The sequence below is a fragment of the Notamacropus eugenii genome, chromosome 4 (genome assembly GCF_028372415.1).
Source record: "Notamacropus eugenii isolate mMacEug1 chromosome 4, mMacEug1.pri_v2, whole genome shotgun sequence".
Taxonomy (NCBI): domain Eukaryota; kingdom Metazoa; phylum Chordata; class Mammalia; order Diprotodontia; family Macropodidae; genus Notamacropus; species Notamacropus eugenii.
Genome location: NC_092875.1, coordinates 258,574,626 through 258,600,336, shown reverse-complemented (window position 1 = coordinate 258,600,336; position 25,711 = coordinate 258,574,626). Strand labels below are relative to the sequence as shown.

The window sequence follows — 25,711 nt, the reverse complement described above, 5'->3', positions numbered from 1 at the left end:
GTCAGAGAAGATATCTTTTTACCTCTACGTTCTGTTTCTTATAACACAGTCTGAGGTTATTGGATGCCGTGATAAACTTTTGACTTGTATTTGCTTTACAGCCTGTGTAAACCCCCTAGGTCTTTTTTTTAGATGAGTCACTTATCTAGCAAAGCCTTTTATATCTAATGTCTAGGAAGTTGGATTTTTTAATCCAAGTGTAAAATTTTACATTTGTCTCTCTGAAATTTCATCTTAACTAAATTCAGCTCAGTTTTCATCTTGTCAAGATCTTTTTGAATCCTGAATCTTCTCACTAGTGCAGTAGTTATTTTTCCTTGTTTTGTCTCATCTGTAAATTTGGTAAAAATGCCATCCATTCATTTACCCAATTCACCAACAGAACAACTATGTTAAACGACATAGGACTAAACTGAAATCCCAGGGACAATTTATTGAAGGGGTCTTCCAACTTGGGATAGAAATATTAATGATTGCTTGGGTCCAGTTATTTAATCACTTCTGAAGCCATTTCATCATAGTGTTATCTTTACCATCTCTTTTCATATTTTCTTCAACAATAGCATATGACCTTATCAAATGCTTTGTTAAAACCTAGGTAAACTGTCCCTATGGTTTGATCTGCCTTGTCAAAAACAGAGTATAGTGAAGTCTGGCATGATGGATCTATTCTTGAAGAAGCCATGCTGGATCTTTGTAATTATTGCTTCTGTGTCAAGGAACTGACAGGGAAGAGTAGAAGGTAATGCTAATGGGATTAACACATAGAAAGAAAGGAGTTTGCATTTATTGACTTCCTGGCCTTTGAATCTTCTGGAATTCTGTAATGAGTCTTAGTTTCATTTTAGTTTCATTCCTTTCAGTAAACATTTAGTAGCTACCCACTTTGTTCCAGGAACATGGTAGCCAATAGGGATACAGAGATTAAAAAAAAAAAAAAAAAGCACCCATCTTTTCTTCTGTCTTGGGTTCTCAGATCCTTCATCCTCACCTCAATGTCTAATCCCTCCATTACTCCATTCTCTGACTGAGCTGACTTGCTACACTATGCACCTTTCCCCATTTTGACCCCTTGGTGAACCAGTTCCACTCTGCACTGTTCTTTTGAATCCTTTCCCTGTTTATCTTATCAAAGATCTTGTTCATCCAAATCCCAGCTTTGTATTTTTCCCACTGTCTATTGACTTCATTTCTACTCACACATTACTGAATGAAGTTGGTGGGAAATCATGAAACTGTGCTGACTAGATCCATTATAAGTTTATGTTACATAATCTCAACTGGGCCTCACAGTGGCAAAATAATCATTTTACATATCCCCTGATTCAGTGTCCCATATGCCATAGCAATTTTTCCAAACCTTTATAAATTTCCTACATCCTACTCCATCCTTTTCTGAGAAACTTGTCTCAAAAAAAAAAAAAAAGCCATTCACTGAGAGCTCCCTCTCCATCCCTTCACCTCATTTCATTTCATTCAAATGTTTTCTGCCACTGTATTCTGCCACACACGAAGAGGTGTCTCTTTTTTGTCAAGGCAGACTTCTCTTCATGTACAAGTGTTCCCATTCCATCCCGTCTTCTCTGGAAGTTTGTTCCCTCCGTCATCTCTACTCTCTTACTAATCTTCCATCTCTCCTGTCTACTGTTTACTTTCCTATTGCCTACCAACATGTCCATGTTTTCCCCATCCCCCAAAAAACTCTCACTTGACCTCTCCATCCCCCTAGCTGTATCCTGCCTCTTCTTACTAAATTCCTTGAGAAAGCCATCCACTTCTTTTCCCGTTACCCACTTCTTAACTCTTTGTAGTCTGGTTTCTGACTGCTTCATTCAACTGGAATAATTTTCTCCAAAGTCATTAGTGATTTCTTAATTTTTTAAATTTAATGGACTTTTGTTAATAGGTGTCTTTCTTGACCTGAGCATCGCCTTGACTCTGTGGATCAGTGGTGTCAAACTCAGAAACCCTTGAGGCCCTCGTATTGACTTAGAAAATTACAAATCACATTATTTATGTTGTATTGTATTTTCATTTATTTTGTTAAACATTTCCCAATTAAATTTTAATCTGATTGAACCAAAAGTGACCTGTGGATCTGAGTTTGTTACCTCTGCTGTGGATTATCCTCTTCACTTTGAAATTCTCTTCTCTCTAGGTTTTAATGACACAACTCTTACCTGGCTTTCCTCCCCCCATCTGACCACTCCTCTCTCCCCTCGTTGGATCTTCGTTTCTGTGTCTGTCTCTTCAGGCCCTTTGCTGGGCTTTCTTTTCTCCCTCTATGCTATTTCATTTGGTGATCTTATCAACTCCCATGGTTTCAGTTATCTGTATGCAAAAGACTTTCAGATTTAGTTATCCAGCCCTAACCCCTCCTCTAACCTCTATTCTTGCATTTCTAATTGCCTGATGGATGTCTGAAACTTGATGTTCTGTAGCTATCTAAACTCGGCATGACCGAAATTGAATTCGTTATCTTTTCCCCAAGACTTTCTTCTCATCCTCATTTCCTAGTACTCTGAAGCATACTACCATTCTACCTGTCACCTGTGCTCCCAACCTAGGTGTCATCCTTAATCACTCATTCTTTCTCACTCGCCCTCTCCATCAAAATAATTATAGAATCCATTTTTTTCTACTTTCCTAAATGTTCCCTTTTCTTCTCTGACAACCTCTATCACCCTAGTATAGGCCCTCATCTCCTCACTCTTGGATTGTTATAGTAGCCTGCTGGTTGATCTCCCTGCCTGAAGTCTTACCTCCTCAGCTGTCAAGTTGATCTTCCTAAAATGTAGATCTGACCATGCTGATCACAGTATACCACCCTCCCTGCCTCAGCTCACTCCAGTATAAACTCCAGTGGCTCAAATGGAGAATCCTCTGTTTGACTTACAAAGCCCTTCATTGCCTGACAGATTCCAACCTACGGTTTTCTTAGGCTTTAACACCCCTTACTCCCAGTGACACTGCTCGCTTTGCTGCTTCTCTTTCCAGACACTTCACCTCTCACATCAGAAGAGTTCTGCTTGCTGTTACTATGTTTGGAACTCTCCCCCCTCATCTTCAGCTCCTGGCTTTCCTGGCTTTGTTCAGATCTTAAAAGTCCCATCTCTTCCAAGAAGACTTTCTCAGTCATCTTTAATCTTCCTTGTGAGACTACCACGAATTTATCCTGTGTTTACCTGGATTTTTCATAGTTGTTTGTGGGTTGTCTCCCCAATTAGACAGTGACTACTCCTTGAAAGCAGGAATTGTCTTTTTTTTTAATTTTTAAGATTTATTTTTTTCTGAACTCAAGAAATAAAACAATCATTTCCATAATAAAGTGGGATATAAAAACACAAGATTGCACCTGAAATTGCAGATCCATTACATACAACTTATTATTCCTTTCAAATATATGTTACCATGTGACTTTTTTCCTTCTTGCCCCCACCTCAAACTGCGAGGGCTATCATTAGACACAAATCTGTATATGTGCGTATGTATACACACACATATATACATATACATGTGTGTGAATTCTTTTACTGGATTTAAATAGCTTCTACCTTCATAGGATCTTTGTGATTAATTTGGGTATTTATAGTTAGGATGACTTGATTGCTCGAAGTTGTTTTTAAAACCATACTGCTATTACTGTATACAGTGTTGTCTTGGTTCTCCTCATTTCACTTTTCATTAACATTTCCCTCCTCATTATTTCATGGAGGTCAGGGATTGTCTTTTGCCTTTTTTTTTTTTTTAAAAGTCCTGTGCGTTTAGCACAGTGCCTGACTAATAGAGGCTTAATAGATCCTATCTGACTGTCAGTATCCATCCTCAATGAGTTTGCCTTCTAGAGGAAAACGGTATGTACACATGTGTGAATGCAAAATTGGTACAAAATAAAATACAGAGTAATTGAGAGGGAGATATAGGGAGCACTAACAGTTGGAAGAATTAAGAAAGGTCTTTTAAAGAAGTGGCACTTGAGTGAGCTAGAGATTTTAAAAAGGAGAGGTGAGGAGGAAGGACATTCCAGGTATGGGATTCCAGACCTGTGCAAGGGCACAAAGGTGAGAGGGATCATTATAAAGGTGGAGCAGCAAATAGGTCAGTTTGTCTGGTGTATAGGATATGTGAGAGAATGTTGTGTAATCATTCTGCAAAAGGAGGCAAGAGACATTGCAAAGATCTTTGGATGACAACTAAAGTGTTTTGTATTTCATCTTAGGGGCAAGAGTAACCCTTGAAACTTGAGCAAGGGAGTGATGTGGTCAGACCCATACTTTAGAAATACCAATTTATCAGCTATATGAAGGGTTAATGTAAGAGATCTGGATGTAGGGATACCAGTTAGGCTATTTGTAATAGTTTTGGCAAGAGGTGGTGAGAGCCTAAAGGGTATTTATGAGAGTGGAAAGAAAGGGATAGATTGTAGAGATATTGTGGAGATATAATCAACAAAACTTTGAAACTAAGTGGATGTGAGAAGCGAACACAAGTGAAAAGTCAAGGATGATGATCCCTTTATCATGAACCTGGATGATTGAAAGAATGGTAGTTCTCTTGTTAGAAATGAGGAAGCTAGGCAAATTCTGTTTTTAGGTTTTTAACCTGTAATTTTTTTTAAGTTAAGGGATATGTTCCAAATTTGTTGTTTTAGACTACCTGTTATCTTCAAGGTCAAGGACAAAAGTTATGTATGCAAAGTATATTTCATGATAAGCATATAATATAATCTCATAATAGTGGTTCCTTGGGACAAAGACATGTGAAGGATCTGTGGTATTTTTGTCAATATAGGGAAACTCTGGTGTGGTGCTCCAGCAATTGTGATCTCAACTCATCTGTGACTCAGTAGATCAAGTTCTAGGGAGCTGATTAAAGCACATGGAAGTTGTGACTTGTCCAGAGTCACTAAGCTATTAAGTGTTTGAGGCAGTATTTCAGTATAAATCTTCTTGACTTCAAGCCCTGCCTTCTGTCTGATTTACCTTGCCAAACATGTTTGTGAGGAATATTATGATTTTTGATGGCCAGTAGTGTGATGCAATGTTTTTGAATTTGTTTTAGTATAGTTTGAATTTGTTCAGTTACTATATAACCATACTATCTTAGTATCTTCTTTTAGAGTACCTTCTTTGTAACGGTTGTTTGAGCTATAGAATCAAGTGCATAAATTAGAGTGTGAAAATAATTAATTCTGCTTAATTCAGTCATTCTAGTAGAGTTGATTTTCAATATGTATTTTGACATGCTACCTTGTGTATTCTCCTTCATCTTCAGATATTTAGGAGACATAGATATTACTACATTAAAGTACTCATTTGCACATTTCATTTCTCTTTTGTGAAAGAAAAAATTTAATGTAATGTAGAGGCTTCTGTTCATAAAATATATAATTTGTCGAGCCTTAAATTATTAACATATGTAAACATATACCTACCCAGGTTAAAATAATTGGTTTTAATCTTTGATCCACTAAACACTTTAGTTTAAGATGCATAAAACGTAAACTTAGTGCCTTTAAAGTTGTTATTTTTCTATTTTTAACATCTTAGCAGAAAATGTTGGCAGTAGAACAGTTGGAAGGATGTGTAAATTCAGCTTACGTATAAAGACCTAGAGAAAGTAAAGTTAGAGAAAGAAGTTTCTGATGCTTACTCAGCAACCGTTAGTGCTTTCTCAATAGTTGTTAATATATGAGTGTTTCAGATTAAATGAATTTTTGAAGGATATTAAATTCAGTTCTATGGTTATTAAAGAAATACTATTAATATTAGGTTCAATTGAAGGGACAAATTTCGGGTTATACTGTTTGCTTATTATTGTAGCAAGCAAAGGAAAATAAAATCCTTTTATGGTATTACTCCTAAACTGTCTTAGATCTAATAGTCATATCTGGCCTTTAAATCAGTACATTGGTTGAGTTTCTTGAAAAATGTAAAAATTCTAACGAAAATTCCCTGAGTAAAATTTTCAGATAGCCAACAAAGGAACACATGTATTATTTTTAATTTTTTTTTTTTTTAGTGGAGTGGAAATGAACCTAGTCAGTCATAGAAGGAGGAATTTTATGGCTATGGAACCATCAGTTTCACTTTCTCTTTTCAAATTTAATTTTGGTGTCTACCCATCTGTACTAAATTTCTAGTCAATTGCTATATGCAAAAATGGATCATGTGATCTGTTAAGATTTCTTAAAAACTCATCATTGGTTCAATAAGTAATCAGATCTGTTATTTTATCAGTCATAAAATGTAATTTTTCATAGTAACATAATTTGAAAGCATTTCAAATTTTATAAGATTCGTTGTTAGATAATATGCCTGAAATTACAAGCAAGATGGATTCCCCCTTCATTTCTGCCCATCATAAACTAAGATCAGCTATTGATATGTAGTATTTGATTTTTAAAAAGTTGATTAAAACCACTTCTACTTTTTATTTTAGATTGTGATGACACTAATATTTTTATTTTTCTTTAAACATTAAATAGGATTCTGATCTTCGAAGTGCTCTTCTGTTAGAACAGGCAGCCCATTGCTTTATAAACATGAAGAACCCCATGGTTAGAAAATTTGCCTTTCATATGATATTGGCTGGCCATCGGTTTAGTAAAGCAGGACAGGTAAGTGGATTTACTTTACTTAAAAATATAGATAGACTAGGTTATTTCAAGTATTGTCTATTTCTGCACATATATTATTATAACAAATCATTCAGTTTCTTAAGGTTTAAAGAAAATGTCTTAAATTGGAATAAATTCACACTTTCTTACATCAGCATCTTAAGCCTTCATACTCCTGGAATATTGCTCCTACTGTTACCAGTCAGTGTTTGGGTTTTTTTGCATGTGGTGGATTCTCATTAAGTATCCTTTAAAAGGTCCCATCCCTCTTTCTATTAGAGTATTTTGAACATCAGTGCTAGGGTACCACTATTTTGAGGAGGGAGTGAGTAGGGGAAAAGTGAGGTGTTCTTCTGCCCCTCATTCATATCTTTAAGCTGCAGGATGAAGGAAGTTCTGCTATCTTTTGGCTCCCAAGAGTGGTAGCACTCATAAGTTTAAATTTTGGTGAATATAATTGAAAATATGAATTTTTGTTCAGAATAGTTTGTCCTGGATAGGTTCATTTGCTGACTTCTTTTCACATAATTCCTTTATGGAGGATGTACCTGTTTTGAATGTTTTTTTAAGATCTTATTAGTAGAATGTTTGGTTTGTTCAATGGTTTTCCTTTATTCTTGCTATATGATTGTCCTATGTCTTCCAGTTAACTTTTTTGACTATTTCTTCTATTCTACTTCTTGCAAACAAGTCATCATTGCCTACTTACAGCCTACCATGTCTATTTCTATTGCCCATTGGATCACACATAATTTTGAGTTCTGGTATTTTGAGTGATATTCTATGATTGAAGCCTTAAAGCATTGATAGGGGACTGTTGGGATGTACTTAAAAGATCTGATTAAAACAATAGTATGATGTTATTTATTTACATTGTGTATAGATACTTGTGTATCTATGACTTCATCCTTGTGGGTATAGTCTCACAGAACATAGCCTTTTCTTTCCTTCCCAACCACTCTTGCACATCTCCTCAAAGGATTCCAATGATTGATGATGTTTGCTTCCCACTCTAAGGTTTGGAAAGTCCTTTGAGTAAGTTACATTATTTGATTCTTATAACTTGTGAGGTAGAGACTCCCCACTTCTTCCAGTTTTAAACCATCTTCCACAAAACTGACAGAACAAGTTTCGAAAAGCTCAAGGATTACCATGTCAGTCCTCTACTGCAAAACCTTCAGTGACTCCCTTTTGCCTCCAGGATAAAGTATAAATTTTCTAATTTGGCACTTAAAGTCCATCAAAACTTGACTTCTTCTTAACTTTGCAAGATTATTGCACATTATTCAACTTCATGTACTTTCTATGCCAGTAACTTAGTGTTTTCCATCTCTCATCTCTATGCTTTTGTGCAAGCTATTCTCAGTATGTGAAATACATCCTTTCCTGAACTCTTTCAGTTGTCTCCTAATTGGTGTCTCTGTCTCAAGTCTCTCCCCTTGCTAATCTACTAGACAGCTGCCAGAGTGTTATTCCTAAAGCAGAAGGTTGTCCATGCCATTTCCTTCTCAATAAACTATTGCCTCTATGATCAAATACACACTTATTTTCTTTGGAATTTTAAGTCCTTCACAATCTGGATGTAGCCTGCTTTTGCAGTTTTACTATATATTACTTTCTTCCATGTACTCTTTGGTCCTAACCAAAGTTCTTACTTTTACTCACACACAACATTCCATCTCCCTTTTTCTTGCCTTTGTATAATCTGTTCCCCAGATCTGGAACACATTCCGTCCTCATTTTGCTACTTAGGAATATCAAATTTCTCTAGAAACTCAGCTCGAAGGCTGCTTCCTACCTGAGACTTGACCTAACCCCTTTTTCCTTCCCGCTGCTATTGCTTTCTCTTCTAAAACCACTTTAAATTATTTTGTCTATACTTATATGAATACATTTTGGAATGCAAGCTCCTCAAACCAAGACCTATTCCATTTCTGTCTTCCTTTTCCCAGCAGTTAGTATAGTCCCTTAGGCATAATAGATGCTTATTGATTGATATTTCATTCCTTCTACTTTTTGGAATCTCTGGCATAAATCTTGGTTTTGCTCATGGTTTATTTCCTAAGGAAAACCTTTCAAGATTATTTCTAGTTTTTCATACTCCTTTTTCTCCTCAAATTATTACAATTTTTGTTAGAACTTTATGCCCTTATTATGTTAAAAGCTCCTTGAGGAAATTGACTTGTTTTCTTTTTATATCTAAAGTGCCTTGCACATAATAAGCATTTAGTAAGTAATTATTGAATTAGATTCTTACAGATGTAGAAACTGAGGAAGTTATATCATTTATACATGGTTTCATTACTGAGAAATGTAGAGAAAATGACCTAACATTTTAGAGATATTGTGTGGATTAAGAGTGGTGACACAGCTGGGAGAAAAATGTCTTTCCATTTGGCATTTACAACTTTATAAGGACTCCAAATGATTATATACCTCTGATTTCAATATTAGGTTTGAATTTTTTATCTCAGTAATACAGATATGAACCATAGTACTATTACATTATTTACCAAGTGGCAAATGAAGGTAATGGTTTGGAGCTCACATAGCTCTTACACTTTGAAGAATTAAACTTATTTCATAAACTTTCAGTCACTAATGACTTCAGAGAATTCGTTTATAGATGATTTTCCTGTGTTGAAAGTCTTTTAATATATCATGGTATTAATGTAATGCTTGGGCCATCCATTTGTTATCCATTGCTTTTGCTGTGACTATCCTCTTTTCCAGTCGTATTTTGTTTATGTCTTTTATATCACTTCTTATAAACAGGTCCTCATTGCCTACTTATGCCTACCATATTATCTCCATTGCCCTTTGTATCAGCCACCATTTTAGGTCTTTGTGGTACATGTTCTATGATTAATACAGGGGATTTGGAAATTAAAAGATGAGATTTTGTGTAAAAAAACAACTTGGAATCAATGAAAGCTTTGTACAGCCTCCCAATGCAACCTCGTCTACTTGTTCCTTTTAAGTTGGTTCCCAGCTCATTTTCCATTTGTGGTACCTTTTCAAGATATTTATATTGATGAACTAATACTAGATCATCCAGGTGCATGTCATAATCATAAATATGTCTTTATTCACTTAGTTCTCTTGTGCGAATTGCTAGGCTAATCCTTTGTTTTTTAAGTGGCCATATGTTGTTATGGTTTTTTGGCACTTGATAGAATCAGCACAATATTATCTGTAAGCATGAGCATCTGAAGTATGTTATTAGCTAAAGGCAGTCTCTTTTTCATTTAGACTCCTATAGGCCATCCCTGAAGCATCCTCTAGGTTGTTCAACACCTTTTGGGGCAGCATTTGTATGCTTATTTTAAGTGCCTTATATTTAGAACTCTTGAATTCTCATCTATCAGATACTCTTATATGATCTTGAAATATTCATGGAAGGAAACTTGTTGCAAGAGAACTTTTAAAACTCTGCTATATCAAGGCCTTTTTTTTTGGTTTTGTTTTCAACCATCAAAAAACAACAGCTCTTTTATTCCTTTTTTCAGTTTTGTAGATTTGAAGATGTAATCAGCTATGGAAAATCATCTGCCAGAAACTTCTTTTTTTGTTCTCATTTTTCTGTCAAGCATATCCTGAATGCCTGTGTAGATCATTCTCATAAATGCTTTATAGAGTTGAGAAATTAACCTATTGTTAGAATTCTTTTCTGAGGGAAAAAATGAATTACAGCTTTGGTCTTATGTCATAGTAAATTTGCAATTGTATTGATATACTGGACTCTTAATTTTTAATCATTCAAGTGGTAGTAATGTTGTTTTATTTTTCCAGTACACATTGGGGCTCATGCCAGACACAATTAGGAAAACAGCATTAGAAAAAGATATTACATTTGTAAAACTTCAGGAAATTTTTCAGAAAAAACAATGTTTTTACATTGCTATTGCCAAACCATGCAAGTTTAAAAAGGGAAGACTGGTTTCTTTCAGAAGATCACATTAACTGACATTTGTAGAGCACTTTGTGGTTTGCAAAGCAATTTGCATATATTGTCTTAGTTTATCCTTACAATAAGCCTTCCAGGTCAGTGCTACAGATATTATCTTGTCATAAGCATTTATATAGTACTATGTGCTAGGCACAGTGTTAAGCATTTTACAACTATATCATACAACTCTTTGAAACAGGTACTGTTGTACCCATATTCCACTTGAAGAAACTGAAACAAACAGATTTCAAGTGACTTTAGCAGAGCTTGTAGGTGTCTGAGGCCAGATTTGAACTCAGGTTTTCCTGACTACAGGCCAGCAATCTTATTTACTGTCCCACCTAGCTGCTGAGATTAATTGACTGTTGTTCAGACTATAGGTTTATATCTGTCAGATTGCAAGGCTGCCCCTTTTAAGGATTATTGTACTCTGAGGAGGCTGTGACTGCATAACTTGGTAAAGGACAAGCAGGTCATCCTAGTTTAGAGATGCAGGTGTACCCTGAGAATTACTCTGTTCTTAGCATATATATTCAGTAATAGTTTCAAAATAAACTTTTAAGCAGTAGTCACAAAATGTGAAGTCAGATGGTCTCATGTCCTTAATGTGCTTATGTTGGGTAGTGCATTTCATTACTGAGATGGTTTTTATGTCTTCAATGTATAGCAACATAGTAATAGGTTACTATAACCATATTAATTTTGACATTTATTTAAAATAAGTGACCATAAGTCTAAAAAATAATATCGTATTTGTATAGCTATAGCATTTTCCACTCACAAATTAGTATTTATCTATTTTATTTAAGTCTAATAAAATGTTTCTGTTAGCACATCTATGGCCCATTGTCTTTTTTCTCCTGTGAAATTAAAGAAAATCTAAACAAGTTCTGTTAAAATTATAAAAATGATCACGAAGGCAACAAAAATTTAAGTTATAAATTAGAGTTAGAGTAGATGTTTTCCAAGGTTCAGTTAAGGTTTATAATAATATCATAGATTCAGGACTGGAAAGAACTTTAGAAGCCATTTACTTCAACCCCCTCATCTTATAGATGCAGAAACTGAGACCCAGAAAGGCTACATGTCTTTTACAAGGTTACACAGGGACTAAGTTTCAGATCTGAGATTCTAACCCAGATCCTCTGTGTATACATCTGATCCTCTTTTCACTATACTGTATTGGAAATGAACTTGTCCTCTTTTACCTGAAAAGGTTTTTCCTGTATTGAATTTTAGAAGTTTTTCAGATTAAAAAAATAGAATTATTAATACAACCAGGGAAATTTTTTTGTTTAGGTTATCTAGGGAGAAAAAACTTACAAAAATTCTTAATTAGTAAATATTCTGAGGAATAAAGACCTATAGGTTGGATAACAATATTTGAATGTCCTTATTGTTGTAGATTACCATAATGATAATTTTGTTCCGTCTTTGGTCAACTGGTACTTTTTTTTGCTTTTCGTGGATAAATATTATAATGTAATGGAAAGACCATTGCATTTAAAATTGCAGGACCTAGATTCAGGCCCTGGTTCTGCCACTAACCATGTGACGTAGGGTCACTTACTTCACTTGTCTAGGCCCTGGTTTCCTTATCTGTAAAATGAAGGAGTTTAACTGCGTGGCCTCTGAGATTTCTACATGTTCCAAGTCTATAATATCTTTAAGATCCTTTTCCAGCCTAACGTTGCTATGACTTTATATTTTTCACACTATTGATTTAAAAATTTTAAATCTATTTCAGTCTAAGATAAATTTAGAAAAAGATGATATGACACTTGTAAAAATTCATGAAATTTTCTTTCAGAAAAAGCATGCTTTACGTTGCTATTGCCAAGCTATGCAAGTTTACAAAGGGAAAGGCTGGTCTCTTGCAGAGGATCATATTAATTTCACTATTGGTCGTCAGTCATTTACACTTCGACAGCTCGACAATGCAGTGTCTGCCTTTAAGCACATTTTGATCAATGAAAGCAAACAACCTGCTGCTCAGCAAGGAGCCTTCCTCAGAGAATATCTTTATGTTTACAAGGTGAGTATTCCCTATTTATTGTAGGTGTTAAAAGAGCGTTGATACTTTTAAGTTGAAACCAATTTTAATAATACATCCAAATTAAAAGCCCTTTATAACCAATTGTAAGGTTGAATTTTAAGTGAAAGGAGGAAAATAAATGTTCTTTTTCTATAACTATATTTCTTAATCATTTATCCTTTTACTTCATTCATATAGAAAATGAACCACAGTAGCCGAGTGTGGGTTGGACTGCCCTTATTTTAAGTAGCCCAATATCTTTGAATATTTCTGGGACATTCTTGTGCCAGCAAAATGCAAACTTCCTGAGTGATTTTTCTGATGGACATGGCTAAAACTATCACAACTTCCACCTTGCTCTTGAGCTATTTACCTTTCCTCCTTCAGTATCACTATTATTCAAAAGGGAGGGAAGGTACATGGTAGTAGAACACTATTACCATTAGTGTTTCTCCTTACCCTCTGCCTTGTGATGAGTTGTGGAATAACTCAGAAAAGCTTGTAGAAAGGACACCAATTTTGCTGAGATTCATTGACAGGATAGTTATAATTTATTGTCATGCCTAAGTTAGCAGTTTCAAAGTATGATAATTGAAATTAATAATTAATATAGTAATATTTAAACTGTCTATGATTTCAGTGATACGGGGATTCATTCAACTAATGCAGATCGAGTCTTCTCTGTTTTAGTTTAATGATGTAATGTTGCCCCCAAACTTCATTGTTTGGTAAGCAGCTTTCTGGTTATGAGCTGAATTGAACTTAGAAAAGGTCATTTTTAGATCACACAACCCTTTTTTTGACCTTCCTTTCCAACTTGGTGTAAGGATCTGCCAGAAATTACATTTGGTTCATATTAAGAACTTGTGTTATCACTTTCACACTGTGAGGCCTAGTGTAGGATCTGAGTTGTAGAAGTATCTTAATATCCCTGTTTAATATATCTTTTATTTTTTTTTAGTATTTTCAAGGTAGTAATAGTAATGGATGACCATGTTTTCTTAAAAGTTGTTCTTTTCCTGTTTTAAAATTTTTCCCCCTTCCAGAATGTAAGTCAGTTATCTCCAGATGGCCCTTTACCACAGCTTCCTTTACCATATATTAACAGCCTAGCAACACGGGTTTTCTTTGGCCATGACAGACGACCAGCAGAAGGTAAGTGAAATTATTATTTTTAACTATATTAGATCATAGATGTTCCCTCAATATAAACAATGTTAAACAAATCTTAGTTTTTTCTTGGGTTGTTCCAAGTTTTCTACACAAGTTGAGGTCAATAAAAATCTCATAAAATGATTGAAAATTTTTAAAAACAAAATCACATTAGCATCAGTCACCATTCACTTTTTTGGAATAGGCATGTCCATATGCTCAATTTGGGTTCTTTTTTTTTAGGTGAAAAGCAAGCAGCTACTCATATAAGTCTTGATCAGGAATATGATTCTGAATCTTCTCAGCAGTGGAGGGAACTTGAAGAGCAAGTTGTAGCTGTAATTAACAAAGGAATAATTCCTTCAAATTTCCATCCAACACAGTACTGTTTGAACAGCTATACAGACAACTCAAGATTTCCACTTGCAGTTGTAGAAGGTGATGTTTTTGAATTTTGTATTAATTTTTTTTTTTAACTTTCAGTTGACAGGTGGTTGTTTTCTTGTATGTGATTAGGAAACTAGCTGTTTTGGGGGTAAAATTATTATTTTGTTTTAAAGGTGAAGAATTGAACCACATCAGCCTGAATTGGCCACCTATTCACTGTTTATAAAATGTTTTTCAATATTGACTTTTCTTTGATAGAACCAATAACTGTGGAAGTGGCTTTTAGAAACCCCTTGAAGGTTCCACTTTTGTTGACGGAATTATCTTTGCTTTGGAAATTCCAGCCTAAAGGTTCAAATTCAAAGGATAATGAAGAAGCAAAAGAACTAGTAAGTCATTAAAAGGTATTTGTAGTGAATGGTTCCACAGTTATAATTTAGTAGGTAGTCTAATAAATTTCAAACTTTGGATTTCTCATTGAATGATATGTATTTTTTCTTAAGAGAAGTACTTCAGATGTGTGGTTGAGTTGTTTTTCAATTGTGTCTGACTCTTCATGATCCCATTTAGGATTTTCTTGGCAAAGATATGGGAGTGGCTTGCCATATCCTTTTCTGAGGAACTGAGGCAAACAGGGTTAATTGACATACCCAAGGTCACACAGCTAATAAGTGTCTGAGGCCAGATTTGAACTCAGGAAAGTGAGTCTTCCTAATTCCAGGTCCAGTACTATATCCATTGTGCCACTTAGCTACACTTAAAATATATTTTTGAGGACTAATCATTCTGATCTAAATGGTTTGCTTAAATGCTTTCTGCTGTTAACCAGTATTTCACTCCAAAGCTAGATATATTAAATTAATGTAGTAGAAGAAATTAGTTTCAGTCAGAAAAGTATTTCATTTTTGCAGTCTTACCAGTATTCAAGAAAAAGTTGAATTGTTTTTAGTACCGTTCTCTTTATAAGGTCAGTAAGTTGCTAAACATTTTGAAAAATTTCTGTAAAAATAGTTGAAATAAAAACATTAGTGTTGTTAAAAGATGAATTTAACCTAGTTGGATTATTAATTTATGTGAAATTCTTAATTCTTAAGCAGTTGGTATTTGTAAATATCAGACACTATACCAAGCACTGGGAATATAAAGAAAGGTAAAGGGCAGTCACTGCTCTCAGAATTCTTACTATCTAATGGGAAAGACCTCATGTAAACAACTACGTACAGACTAAATATAAATCTCTCACATTAAGGGGGATTAGTAATGGCTTCCTGTAGAAGATGGGATTTTAGCTAGGATTTGAAGGAAGCCTAGAAAGCTAGTAAGCATGAAACGGGTGACAGTTTCAGACATAGGGGAGAGCCAGTAAAAAAAGGTCTGAGTTGGGAGATGGTGTCTTGTTCAAGAAACAGCAAGATAGCCAGTGTCACTGTATCTTTAAATGCATGGTGGCGGGAGTGGGGCAGGTGGGGGGGAAGAAGTGTAAGAAAACCGGGAAGGTACCAGGGGCCAGGTTATAAAGTGCTTTATAAGCCCCCAAAAGGATTTTACATTTGACCTAGAATCCCCTGGAGTTTATTGAATTGGTGTGTGGGTGAGGTTTTAAGAGAAGAGAGGTAAATGAACAGACTTGTGCTTTATTGAAAGATTACTCTGACTGCTTAGTGGAGGGTGGACTAGAGTGGGGAGAGATCGACCAGCTGATTATTGCAGTAGTCTAGGTATGAAATGGTGAGGGTCTGCCTTAGGTTGGTATAAGAATCAAAGGAAAGTAGGGGGTATATGTGGAAGATATTCCAGAAGTAGAATTGATAGGCTCTAGCACCTTACTAGCTATGAGGTGATTAAGTGTGAATAATTAAGTTTGACACTCACATTGGAAACCTGTGTGACTGTGGAGATGGTACTACCTTGACAATGACAAGGAAGTTTGGAAGAGGGGAAGGTTTTTGGGGAAAGCTAATGAGTTGGTTTTGAACATGTTAAGTTTAAGATGTCTGTGAGTCATCCCTACTGAGGATTGTTTAAATGAAGCTATATATTAAGTACTTTAAACATCACATAATAGAGTTTTCTTTAGTCATGAAATATGTTAATAATAGATTATAATTACACATTTCCCTGTTTTCTTACATTTCTTCAACTTTTCTACTATATGCTTCACAATTTTCCTGCAGTCACCTTTGTTCATTCACACATATTATTAAGGAAATAAGCATTTTTGTCTCATACTGACCACATTCTGAGAGGGTCAGAAGTTAGGTTCTACAGTGTCAATGTATGCTACTTTGCCAAGAGCATTTCATACCTGTGATATTTTTTTTATCAGAATGTTTCTATTAAATACGACGGTTGTCATTCTGTGGAGCAATTTGGAACTATGCTCAAAGAACTATAAAACTCTGCATACCCTTTGACCAAGCAATACCACTATTTCCCAGAGAGATTTTTTTAAAAAGGTGCGGGTGGGGGGAGAGGACCTACTTGTACAAAAATATTCGTAGCAGCTGTTTTTGTGGTGGCAAAGAATTGGAAATTGAAGAGATGCCAATCAAATGGGGAATGGCTGAACAAGTTGTGGTATATGATTGTGATGAAGTACTATTGTGCTATAAGAAATGACAAGCAGGATGACTTCACATAAAAACACATACATGAACTGATAACAAAGTGAAGCAAGCAGAATCAGGAGAACATTGTACACAGTAACAGCAATGTTGTGTGATGATCAGCTGTGGGTAACTTAGCTATTCTCAGCAATACAGAGATCCAAGAGAATTTTGAAGGACTTAGGATGAAAAACACTATCTACCTCCAGAAAATGAACTTTTGGAGTCTAAATGCAGATTGAAGCATACTATTTTCACTTTATTTCTTGTTTTGGGAGGGAGGGGTTCTTTTCTTTCACATGACTGATAATGGAAATATGTTCTGCATGATCACACATGTATAACTTACATAAATTGCTTACAGTCTTAGGGAGGGGGAAGGGGACAGAGAATTTTGAATTTTGAATTTTAAAAAATGAATGTTAATTGTTTTTACATGCAATTGGGAAAAAAATAAAGTGTCAGAAAATAAATAAATATTATGGTTGTTTTTCAGGTAACCTGTGGACGTGAAATGATTGGAACTGAAGTTATATCAGAATTCTTAATTAATAGTGAGGAAACAAAAGTGGTAAATATTTGTCATGTTTTCTAAAATTTTACATTTTATGTCTTATTGAAAGTATAATTGGATATAAAAATAATCTGACAAAATAGTTTACTTTAGATGGTTATTTTTTTATACCATATTATATTTTCCTTATTTATTCATTGTCACTATAATTCCTCACTGAATAGCTAGTAATATATTAAAACTGAAACTTTGGAGACAGAAGAAAAAGAATTGTCTTATAGTAGAACCAAAGTTGCTTGAGAGAACAAGTATGTGATATTTTTATTTGATAATTTCAAAATTTCCAAGTAAAGAGAATTTTGGATTTTTTCTTGTGTGAATATATTTTCATGTCTCTGGCTATTGTTGAAGAATATGTTAGCTTTTTGTCTTGAATGAAAAGCAAAAATGAATTGCAGAATGAAATTGCAGAAAATTATTACTAAGCCACTAAAAATTATGCTTTTATATAGTAAAAATTCTTTTATCTTAGAGTTTGTTTTCCTTTCCACTCTCTCCAAAATTAAACTTTGTATTTTTCTTAATATTGGCTTATATTTATTTGATAATTTTAACTAAGATATTATAAGAACAAACAATAACAGTAATAATAACTTGACATATCTTCACAGGCAAGGCTAAAGCTCTTTCCCCATCATATAGGGGAACTTCATATTCTGGGAGTTGTTTATAATCTCGGCACTACTCAGAGTTCAATGGGGCTGGATGGTGTCGGCTCTATTCCTGGATGTCATGCAGGTAATAAAACGTTACTCTAATGAAAATATCCAAATAAACAAGGCTCATCTCATAAAATTTAGGTATGACCTACATATTTCCTATTCACATGCAGATAAGGACATTTATTCAAATACACAAAAAAGGCAAATTGAATTTTAGTATATTCTAACCTTTTTAGGTTTGAATTTTGTTTAAAGATACATTATTTCTTTTTTAATTTTTTTCCCTTGTTAGGTTTATTTTATCTCTTTTCAGAACTCTTATTTATCTTTCTTTTGCCTCCTTTTCTTTCACATGGTCTACTACAGGTAAATTCTACTGGACCTTATTGAGCATTTCCTTTGTTGTCAAATTCAATCAATTCTGATTGAGAGTAGCAATAGTAGCAATAGTAGCAAATACTTCTAATATGATTGTTCTTCAGTATTTCAAGTGATCTGATTTCATCTCAGTATGTTTATTCCTTCTTCTGACACTAGTTTCTACCTTTCTGTGCCTTAGTACTTGATTTCATGTTACTGGGCCTGTAATTGAGCTTTGCAGGTTTCTATCTTTGCAGCCATATTTAAAATCTTTTTATGAGCTTAGTAAGACCTACCAGGTCTGGCACTAAATGGTGTAATGTTCAAGGTCTCAAGATCTAGATAGTGTAGTGGACAGAGTGTAGGGCTTGGAGTCAGGAAGATCTAAGTTCAAAATCTTGCCTCTGACACTTATTAGATCTGTGACCTTGAAACTTGATACATGCTGATTGATGTCATGTAATTAAATTAAATTCAAGTGAAAAACAGGTTTATACTACTGTTTAAACTTCTTGATGGTACAGTAGACAAAGTTCTGGACTTGTAGTCAGAGAAAATCTGGTTTCAAATCCTGCCTCATACGTCCTGGACAAGTTACTTAACCTCTCTCACTCTTGTTTTCTCATTTTACAAATGAGGATAATAATAGAACCTGTCTCACTAGGTTGTTGTAAGGAACAAATGAGATAACATATACAGCCTTTTGCAAGTCTTAAAGCCCTATATAAATGCAAACTGCTATAGTGATAATGATGATATATTTCCATTTGGTTCTTTAGCTTTTACACAAGTTAACAATAAGTATTAACCCTTTTTATGTGGCCAGAACTGCTAATCTCTGGAGATTGTTGTATTTGTCCTTCGTTTTCAAAGAGGACCATGATATCAGGGAAATGATGACATGACTTGCAATTGAGTTTGATTTGAGTGAGGGAAGAGCTGTGCAAGGTCACCAGCCTCACTTTTCCTCCAGAGTCATCAGAATCCAGTGACCAGATATTCATCAGAATGACTGGAGATGGCCTAGGATGCAGTTGAAGACCCTGGCCCTTTTAGGCTAAGGCCTTTTCAGATGCTCATTTAGAACGAGGTAATGCCCATTCAGTGAATAGGCTTCTTTTAGAAGTGAGTCAAGGAATGTCTCCTTTAATTAGAAAAAAAGAAAAGAAAAATCAAGCTGGACAGGAAAGACCCTCAACTCAGGGTTGCTGTTCTGAAGACAAACAGTTACCATTGACATTCACTCTAAGCTAGGAGGGCCCAAAATATAGCCATTAAGTGGCACTTAGGCAGGGACCTATTGTCGTCCAATCTACGAGTTTTAGAATGCACTGGGTTTAAGGTTTTGTGAAGAAGAAAGAGAGAGAGGAAGGAAGGAAGAAAGAAAGAAGAAAGAAACACCAAGTTAACTGGATAGCTTCTGGCCATCAAAATTTACCTTCCTTTGGAGAGGAGAGGGAGAAGATGAGCTGAATTACCCAACTAGCTGGCTAATAAAGTCACTGGAGTTGAAGAGAAAGGCAAAAACAACCCCTGAAGTCAAGGAGCTCACATTCTAATGGGGAAAAACCTTTGCAAACAAATCTACACGTATAAGATACATTTAGGGAAAATGGGAGGTGATCTCCAAGGGAAAGTGCTAATATTAAAGGAGATCAAGAAAAACCACTTGTTTAACGTGGAATCTGAGGCAAGACTTGAAGGAATCCAGAGAAGCCATGAAGTGGAGATGAGAGGAGGAAGAGCATTGTAGGTGTAAGGAACAGCCAGTAAAAGGCCTAAGGTTGAGAGATGAAGTGTAGTGTGCAGGGAACAGCAAGAACAGTGCAGTAGTATATGAAGGGGAGCAAATATAAAAAAGAATGGAAAGGTGGGAAGGGGGCAGCTTTGTGAAGGGCCTTAAAAGCCAAGCAGAAGATTTTATATTTGATCTTGGAGTTAATAAGAAGCCAGTTAAGTTTATTTTGTATGGTGTGGTAACAGAGGCAGATCGTGCTTGAGGAAGATCACATTAGATTTGAGGGAGGATGTAATGGAAGGAGAGAGAGTTCAGGTAGGGAGAGCATCCCCCAGTGTATGAGGTCCATCAAAGGAGAGAAGGGGATATCACACACAGACACACAGACACAGACACAGACACACACACACACGGGGAATGGTCAAAAATAATGCGCTCATTTTTTTGCATGTTGAATTTAAGATATCTGTTGGATATTGTATGATATGGAAATATGTTTTACATGTCTTTATATAATGGTTATCTTATTTCTTCCTTTCTTAAGGAAGAAGGAGAAGTGGGAGGAAGAGAAAGAATTCAGGACTGAAAATTAAAAAAATTTTGAATGAAAAGTGGACATTCAGAGTTAGCCAGATAGGCAGAACAGTTCTGCAGTGAATACATTGAATTTATCACATGTGTTTAAAAACATAAGATGTATGTGAAAGATTGAAGGATTCATATGCATATATTCTTTTCTGTTCTTTGTATACAGAAATGTTCTTCTTTTGGGGAGTTTGTGAAATTCAGAATGCTAAAAATTATTTTGAGATAAATAATTTCAAATATATAGTTTCTCAGTGTTCAGGAGGCAGTTGGAGATGTGAGACTGGAGGTGGGAAGAGATTCTGGCTGGATTAATACATCAGAGAATTATCTGCATAGGGATGGCAGTTGAATCCCTAGGAACTAATCATATCAACTGAGATATTATAGGAGAAGTAAAGACAGCCCAGGGTAGAACCTTGGGCAACACCCATGGTTAGTGGAGATGATCTGGATAAAGATTCAGCAAAGAAAATTGTGATGGAGTAGTCAGATAGGTAGGAAGAGACCTAGGAGAGAGGAGTGTCAGGAAAATCTAGAGATAAGAGAATTTCAAGATGAAGAAGGCAGTTAACTCTTATCTTAGCACTGTAGAAATGTCACTAAAGATGAAAGCTGAGAAAAGGCCATTAGATTAGCAGAGATCACTAGTAATTTGAGAGAGCAGTGTCAGTTTAATGAGGTGGAAGCCAAACTGCTGAGAGTTTAGAAGAGAACAGGCAGCAAATGTAGAATACTTCGTCAAGGAGTTTAGCTAAAAGAGGAAGAGAGATAAAAGAATGAATGATAGCTAGCCAGGATGCACAAATCAACTGAGAGGTTTCTTTTTTAAGTATGGGGAGTATGAGCATGTTTATGGGCAACTAGGAAACAGCCAGTAAACAGGGAGAGATTGAAGATTACTGATAAAGTGAGGATTGTGCTAGAGAAGTAGGGCAGCTAGGTGGCACAGTGGAGAGCACTGGGCCTGAAATTAGGAAGACCTCAAATCCAGCCTCAAATTATAGCCATGTGATACTGGACAAGTCCCTTAACTCTTGTTTTTGTCAATTTCCTCATACGTAAAATGAGCTGAAGAAGAAAATGGCAAACCATTTCAGTATCTCTGCTAAGAAACCGTAAAAGAGGTCAGGAAGAATTGGATACGACTGAAAAAAGACTAAACAACAATAAAAATGCTAGGGAAGAGGGATGGAATGGGATTAAGGATATGTGTTTTTAAAAAGATTTGCTTTAACAAGGAGGAAGGCCTCCTTTTTGCAAGAAGGAGGAGATAACAGAAGTCATCTAAATGATGTGATGTGAGGAAGCAGGAAGAAGAGGGAATTTTCAGCCAGGGCGTCAATCTTTTCAGTGAAGCAGGAGACAAGGTTGTCAGCTAAGAGAGTGGGGAACAGACTCCATCTGAGGTTTGAGGAAGCATGGAAAGGATTGAAAAAGCTGTTCTCATAGACAGTGAGTCATTATGAGAGATGTAGAAGGATTTTCCTTACTCAAGTAAGGACCCAGATGAGGTGTTTTGGCAGATTTGTAGTGGACCCCGTCAGCATGCTTTCAGGATTCCCCTAACTCTGTTTAGGAGCATGTGAGTAGGAGTGAAAACAGTGAATGGTGCAGGTCATCCAAGGTTGGGACTTAGGGGCAAGGGATTTGAGTATAGGATAGAGTCAAGTTGAATTGGTTTATCATGGTGTCAGGATGGAAAGGAGCAGAGAATAGAGCAGGGGTAAGGGCCTGGGAAAGAACTGAAGGGTGAAGGGATTGGAGGTCTCCAGGATAAAGAAAAGGTTAGGGGTTTTAAAAACATTGAAAAAGATAGAATGCTAAAAGATTTTGATCAGGTAACTCATGAACAAGGAATTTGAACCCTTCTTGATGATAGCAAGATCAAGAGTATAGCCATGACTATCTCCATGTGTAGCTGAGGTGAAGTAGGAGTTTATCATTGGAAGTTAAAAAATTAAGGAATTGGGAGATGAGAATGTTTGAGGAAATAGCAAAATGAATGTTAGAGATCCCAAGGTAGAAGTTTGGGAGGAGAGAAAGACCATGAGCCATTGGGGAAGGCAGGAAGGAAGGAATGAAAGAAAAATGTTCTGTGGCTCAGAACTAGAATCTCTCTTGAATGTTATAGATTGAATGAACCTCAAAGGAAGAGAGATTACTGAGTTGGGTGAGTGGTGGTGATAGAAGGAGAATCTGGAAGGCAGTAGGGAGCAAGGAGTATTCTTATTTCCGCATCATGACCAGTGAGTCATGGAGGTATGAGTAGTATTGCAACTAGTACGGAAGTGGTGACCAGGTTTCACTGGGTGCCAGAGGATAGAAGGAGTGAGAAAGGAAAAGGTTATAGTTGAAAACAAGTTTGTTAGCTATAGAATAGGCATTACAGAGAGCATCGTGGTAGGGCTGGGTAGACATGGAGTAGGAAATTGGAACTGTAGGGTTGAGGGGGAAGAGGGTAAAGAAGTGGGCACTGGGAGATGTAAAATGTGGTTTGAAAGATGACAGCCTTGGGGTTAGAATCACTGGAATAGGGAGAGTATGATAGATGGCAGTATGTTGACCATTGAGGAAGGAGTTTAGGCATATTATCAGTGACTAAAGAGAAGTCTCTTCAGGGAGGGAGGTGATTGGACTATTCTGGGAACCCTCCTTCAGTGTCCATCTTTGTGACAGGTTGTGATGTTGAATCTTACCATGCTAGGGAGGCCAGACTACCATTTGGCATTCTTGTCAGTTGTTTACCTTTTTTTTTTGCAAAAGGTTAAAAGAGCTTATGAGTAAAATGAAGTTAGTTAATTAATATGTCTTGTTTTATTTGATCAAGGAAAACTAGAACTCATAATCTGAAATTAACAAACACCAAATAAAATTATATATGATATTGTACACATTTATTCTGTACATATTGTTTTTCTTTTTAAATATATAAAATAGTCAACATGTCCTATGTGTCTGTGATTCTTTCTGGTCTGTCTTCTTTTGTGTACATTTAAAAAGTCATGACTTTCTTCTAGCTACTCTGTTCCTAGCCCCTCAGTTTCCCCAACTCCCTTGCCTCACTGGAAAAGAATAAGGTCCTTGAAACAAATAGTTAAACAAAAGTAATTACAATATTTATTGTGTTCAAGAAAGTGTGTTTCCCAACCTCCTTCTAGTATGTTTTGTTGCTCAAAGTTAGCTCTTGTCTCTTACTATGAGCCTCATAATCCTCTCCTGTACCCCTCCCTAATGTTATTGATTGTCCTGGTAGCACAGTCTTTCTATGAGACCTCAAATGAACTTACTTCCTGGGTGCTGCTTTAGCCCCTTGTCCTGCTGTGCTTCATGGGGTATGGACTGCCTTGGCCTGGGTATAGGCCTAGTTACTGCACTGCCAAAACCCCTTGTTGGTCCCTGTCTCCTGCTGTGCCATGAATGTGTCTGCCCATGGGTTTTTATGACCATGTCTCCAGCCATATCTTCTGCTCTGGGTCTCTAAGATATTTACCTTCCACCTAACCTGACTTGTCTTTGTTCTGATCTTCCATAGGATTCTGGAGGGTTTTTCTGTGCAATCTTGGACTATATAGAAGATCTTATAGCTATTTTTCTTTACCGCTGTGTGAGTGGGGATTCTGAGCTCCTCGAGTCCTATCATATGCTGCCATCTTCTCACAGTTTCATGTCGTTATATTTGATTTTAGCAGATATCATCTGAGTGTTCACTCCAAATGTGATTTCATTGTACCTATTCCTCTTGCACATAATTTTTTTTGATGGAAGGTTTTGCTTCTAGGGAGTTTGAAATTCTCTACTTTGCCTCTTCCTTTGAAACCCTGTACTACACAATAAGGATACAGTTAAAAAGGCTGACTCACTTAGAAAAAATATATACATGTTACTATATTACTGCATATACTCCATATTAACATCATACTCTGCCAAGATACTTTTTCCCCTCTTAAGTATGATTTAAATATGTGATTGTCAGAGGACTTCTAGTTACAATCTTCATGGCATCATAGGATCTGAGCTCAAATTCCTGCTCCGATACTTACGTAGATTTATGCTGATAATTTAATTTCTGGGACTCAGTTTTCTCATCTGTAAAATGAGGACAGTAGGACTACGTGACTGCTGATGACACTTATAGCTCCATAGTTATCAAAAGTAATTGCAGAGCAGTAGTGAAATAAGTAATCTTTAACATTTATTTTCCTTGATATCCGTTGCCTTTGTTTCATATTTGTTTTGTACATATTTCACTTCTGCTTTCCCTATTCAGAAAGCTGTCCTTTCTAACAGATTAAAATAAAGAGAAAAATACAGTTTACAAAACTAACCAATACATTGACTGAGTCGTTTGACTGTTCTGCAGAATGATTCTTTGACTTAAAAATAAGCCATATTAAATGAATTTCAACTAATCTATGCTCTTTGATTTCAGAGTATTGACTTTTTTTTCAGGAAAGCATCCTTCTAACATAATGTCAGTAAGAGGACGACAGGATTTAGAAATTCAAGGTCCTCGACTTAATAACACAAAAGAAGAGAAAACATCTATTAAATATGGTCCTGATCGCCGATTAGATCCCATTATCATTGAGGAAATGCCATTATTGGAGGTAAGGATCATTTTTTTTTTTTTTAAATTTTATTTATTTTCATTGTTCTGCAATCACTACCATATAACTTAGATTTTTTTTTCCTTCCCCCTCCCTCTTTTTCCCTTCCCTCCCCCTTCTTCCCCGGGACGGTATACAGTTTTATATAGGTTCTACACATACATTCCTATTAAATACATTTTCACCAGTCATGTTGCGTAGAAGAATTAAAATGAATGGGAGAAATATAACAAACCAAAATGTAATACAAAAGAAAATGATCTGCTACATTCTTTGATTGAATTCCATAGTTCTTTCTCTGGATGTGGAAGCCCTTTTTGCCTTAAAAGACCATTGGGAATTTTTTAGGTCCTTGCATTGCAATAAAGTTCTAAGTCTACCAGAAAAAATCCTTGCATACTCTGGTTGTTGCTGTGTACAAAGTTCTCCTGGTT

At 35.7% G+C, this 25,711-nt stretch overlaps 1 protein-coding gene across 3 annotated transcripts in view; it reads left to right on the top strand.

Moving 5' to 3' along the window:
• TRAPPC8 (trafficking protein particle complex subunit 8) overlaps window positions 1-25,711 on the top strand; it is a 137,985-nt gene that overhangs the window by 55,525 nt on the left and 56,749 nt on the right. For all 3 annotated transcript variants that reach the window (XM_072604480.1, XM_072604479.1, XM_072604482.1), the window contains 8 exons: window positions 6,488-6,619; window positions 12,379-12,603; window positions 13,650-13,758; window positions 13,999-14,193; window positions 14,401-14,531; window positions 17,245-17,319; window positions 17,934-18,060; window positions 25,120-25,277. In XM_072604480.1, coding sequence (XP_072460581.1) covers window positions 6,488-6,619; window positions 12,379-12,603; window positions 13,650-13,758; window positions 13,999-14,193; window positions 14,401-14,531; window positions 17,245-17,319; window positions 17,934-18,060; window positions 25,120-25,277 — 1,152 coding nt within the window. The remainder of the gene's footprint in view (window positions 1-6,487; window positions 6,620-12,378; window positions 12,604-13,649; window positions 13,759-13,998; window positions 14,194-14,400; window positions 14,532-17,244; window positions 17,320-17,933; window positions 18,061-25,119; window positions 25,278-25,711) is intronic.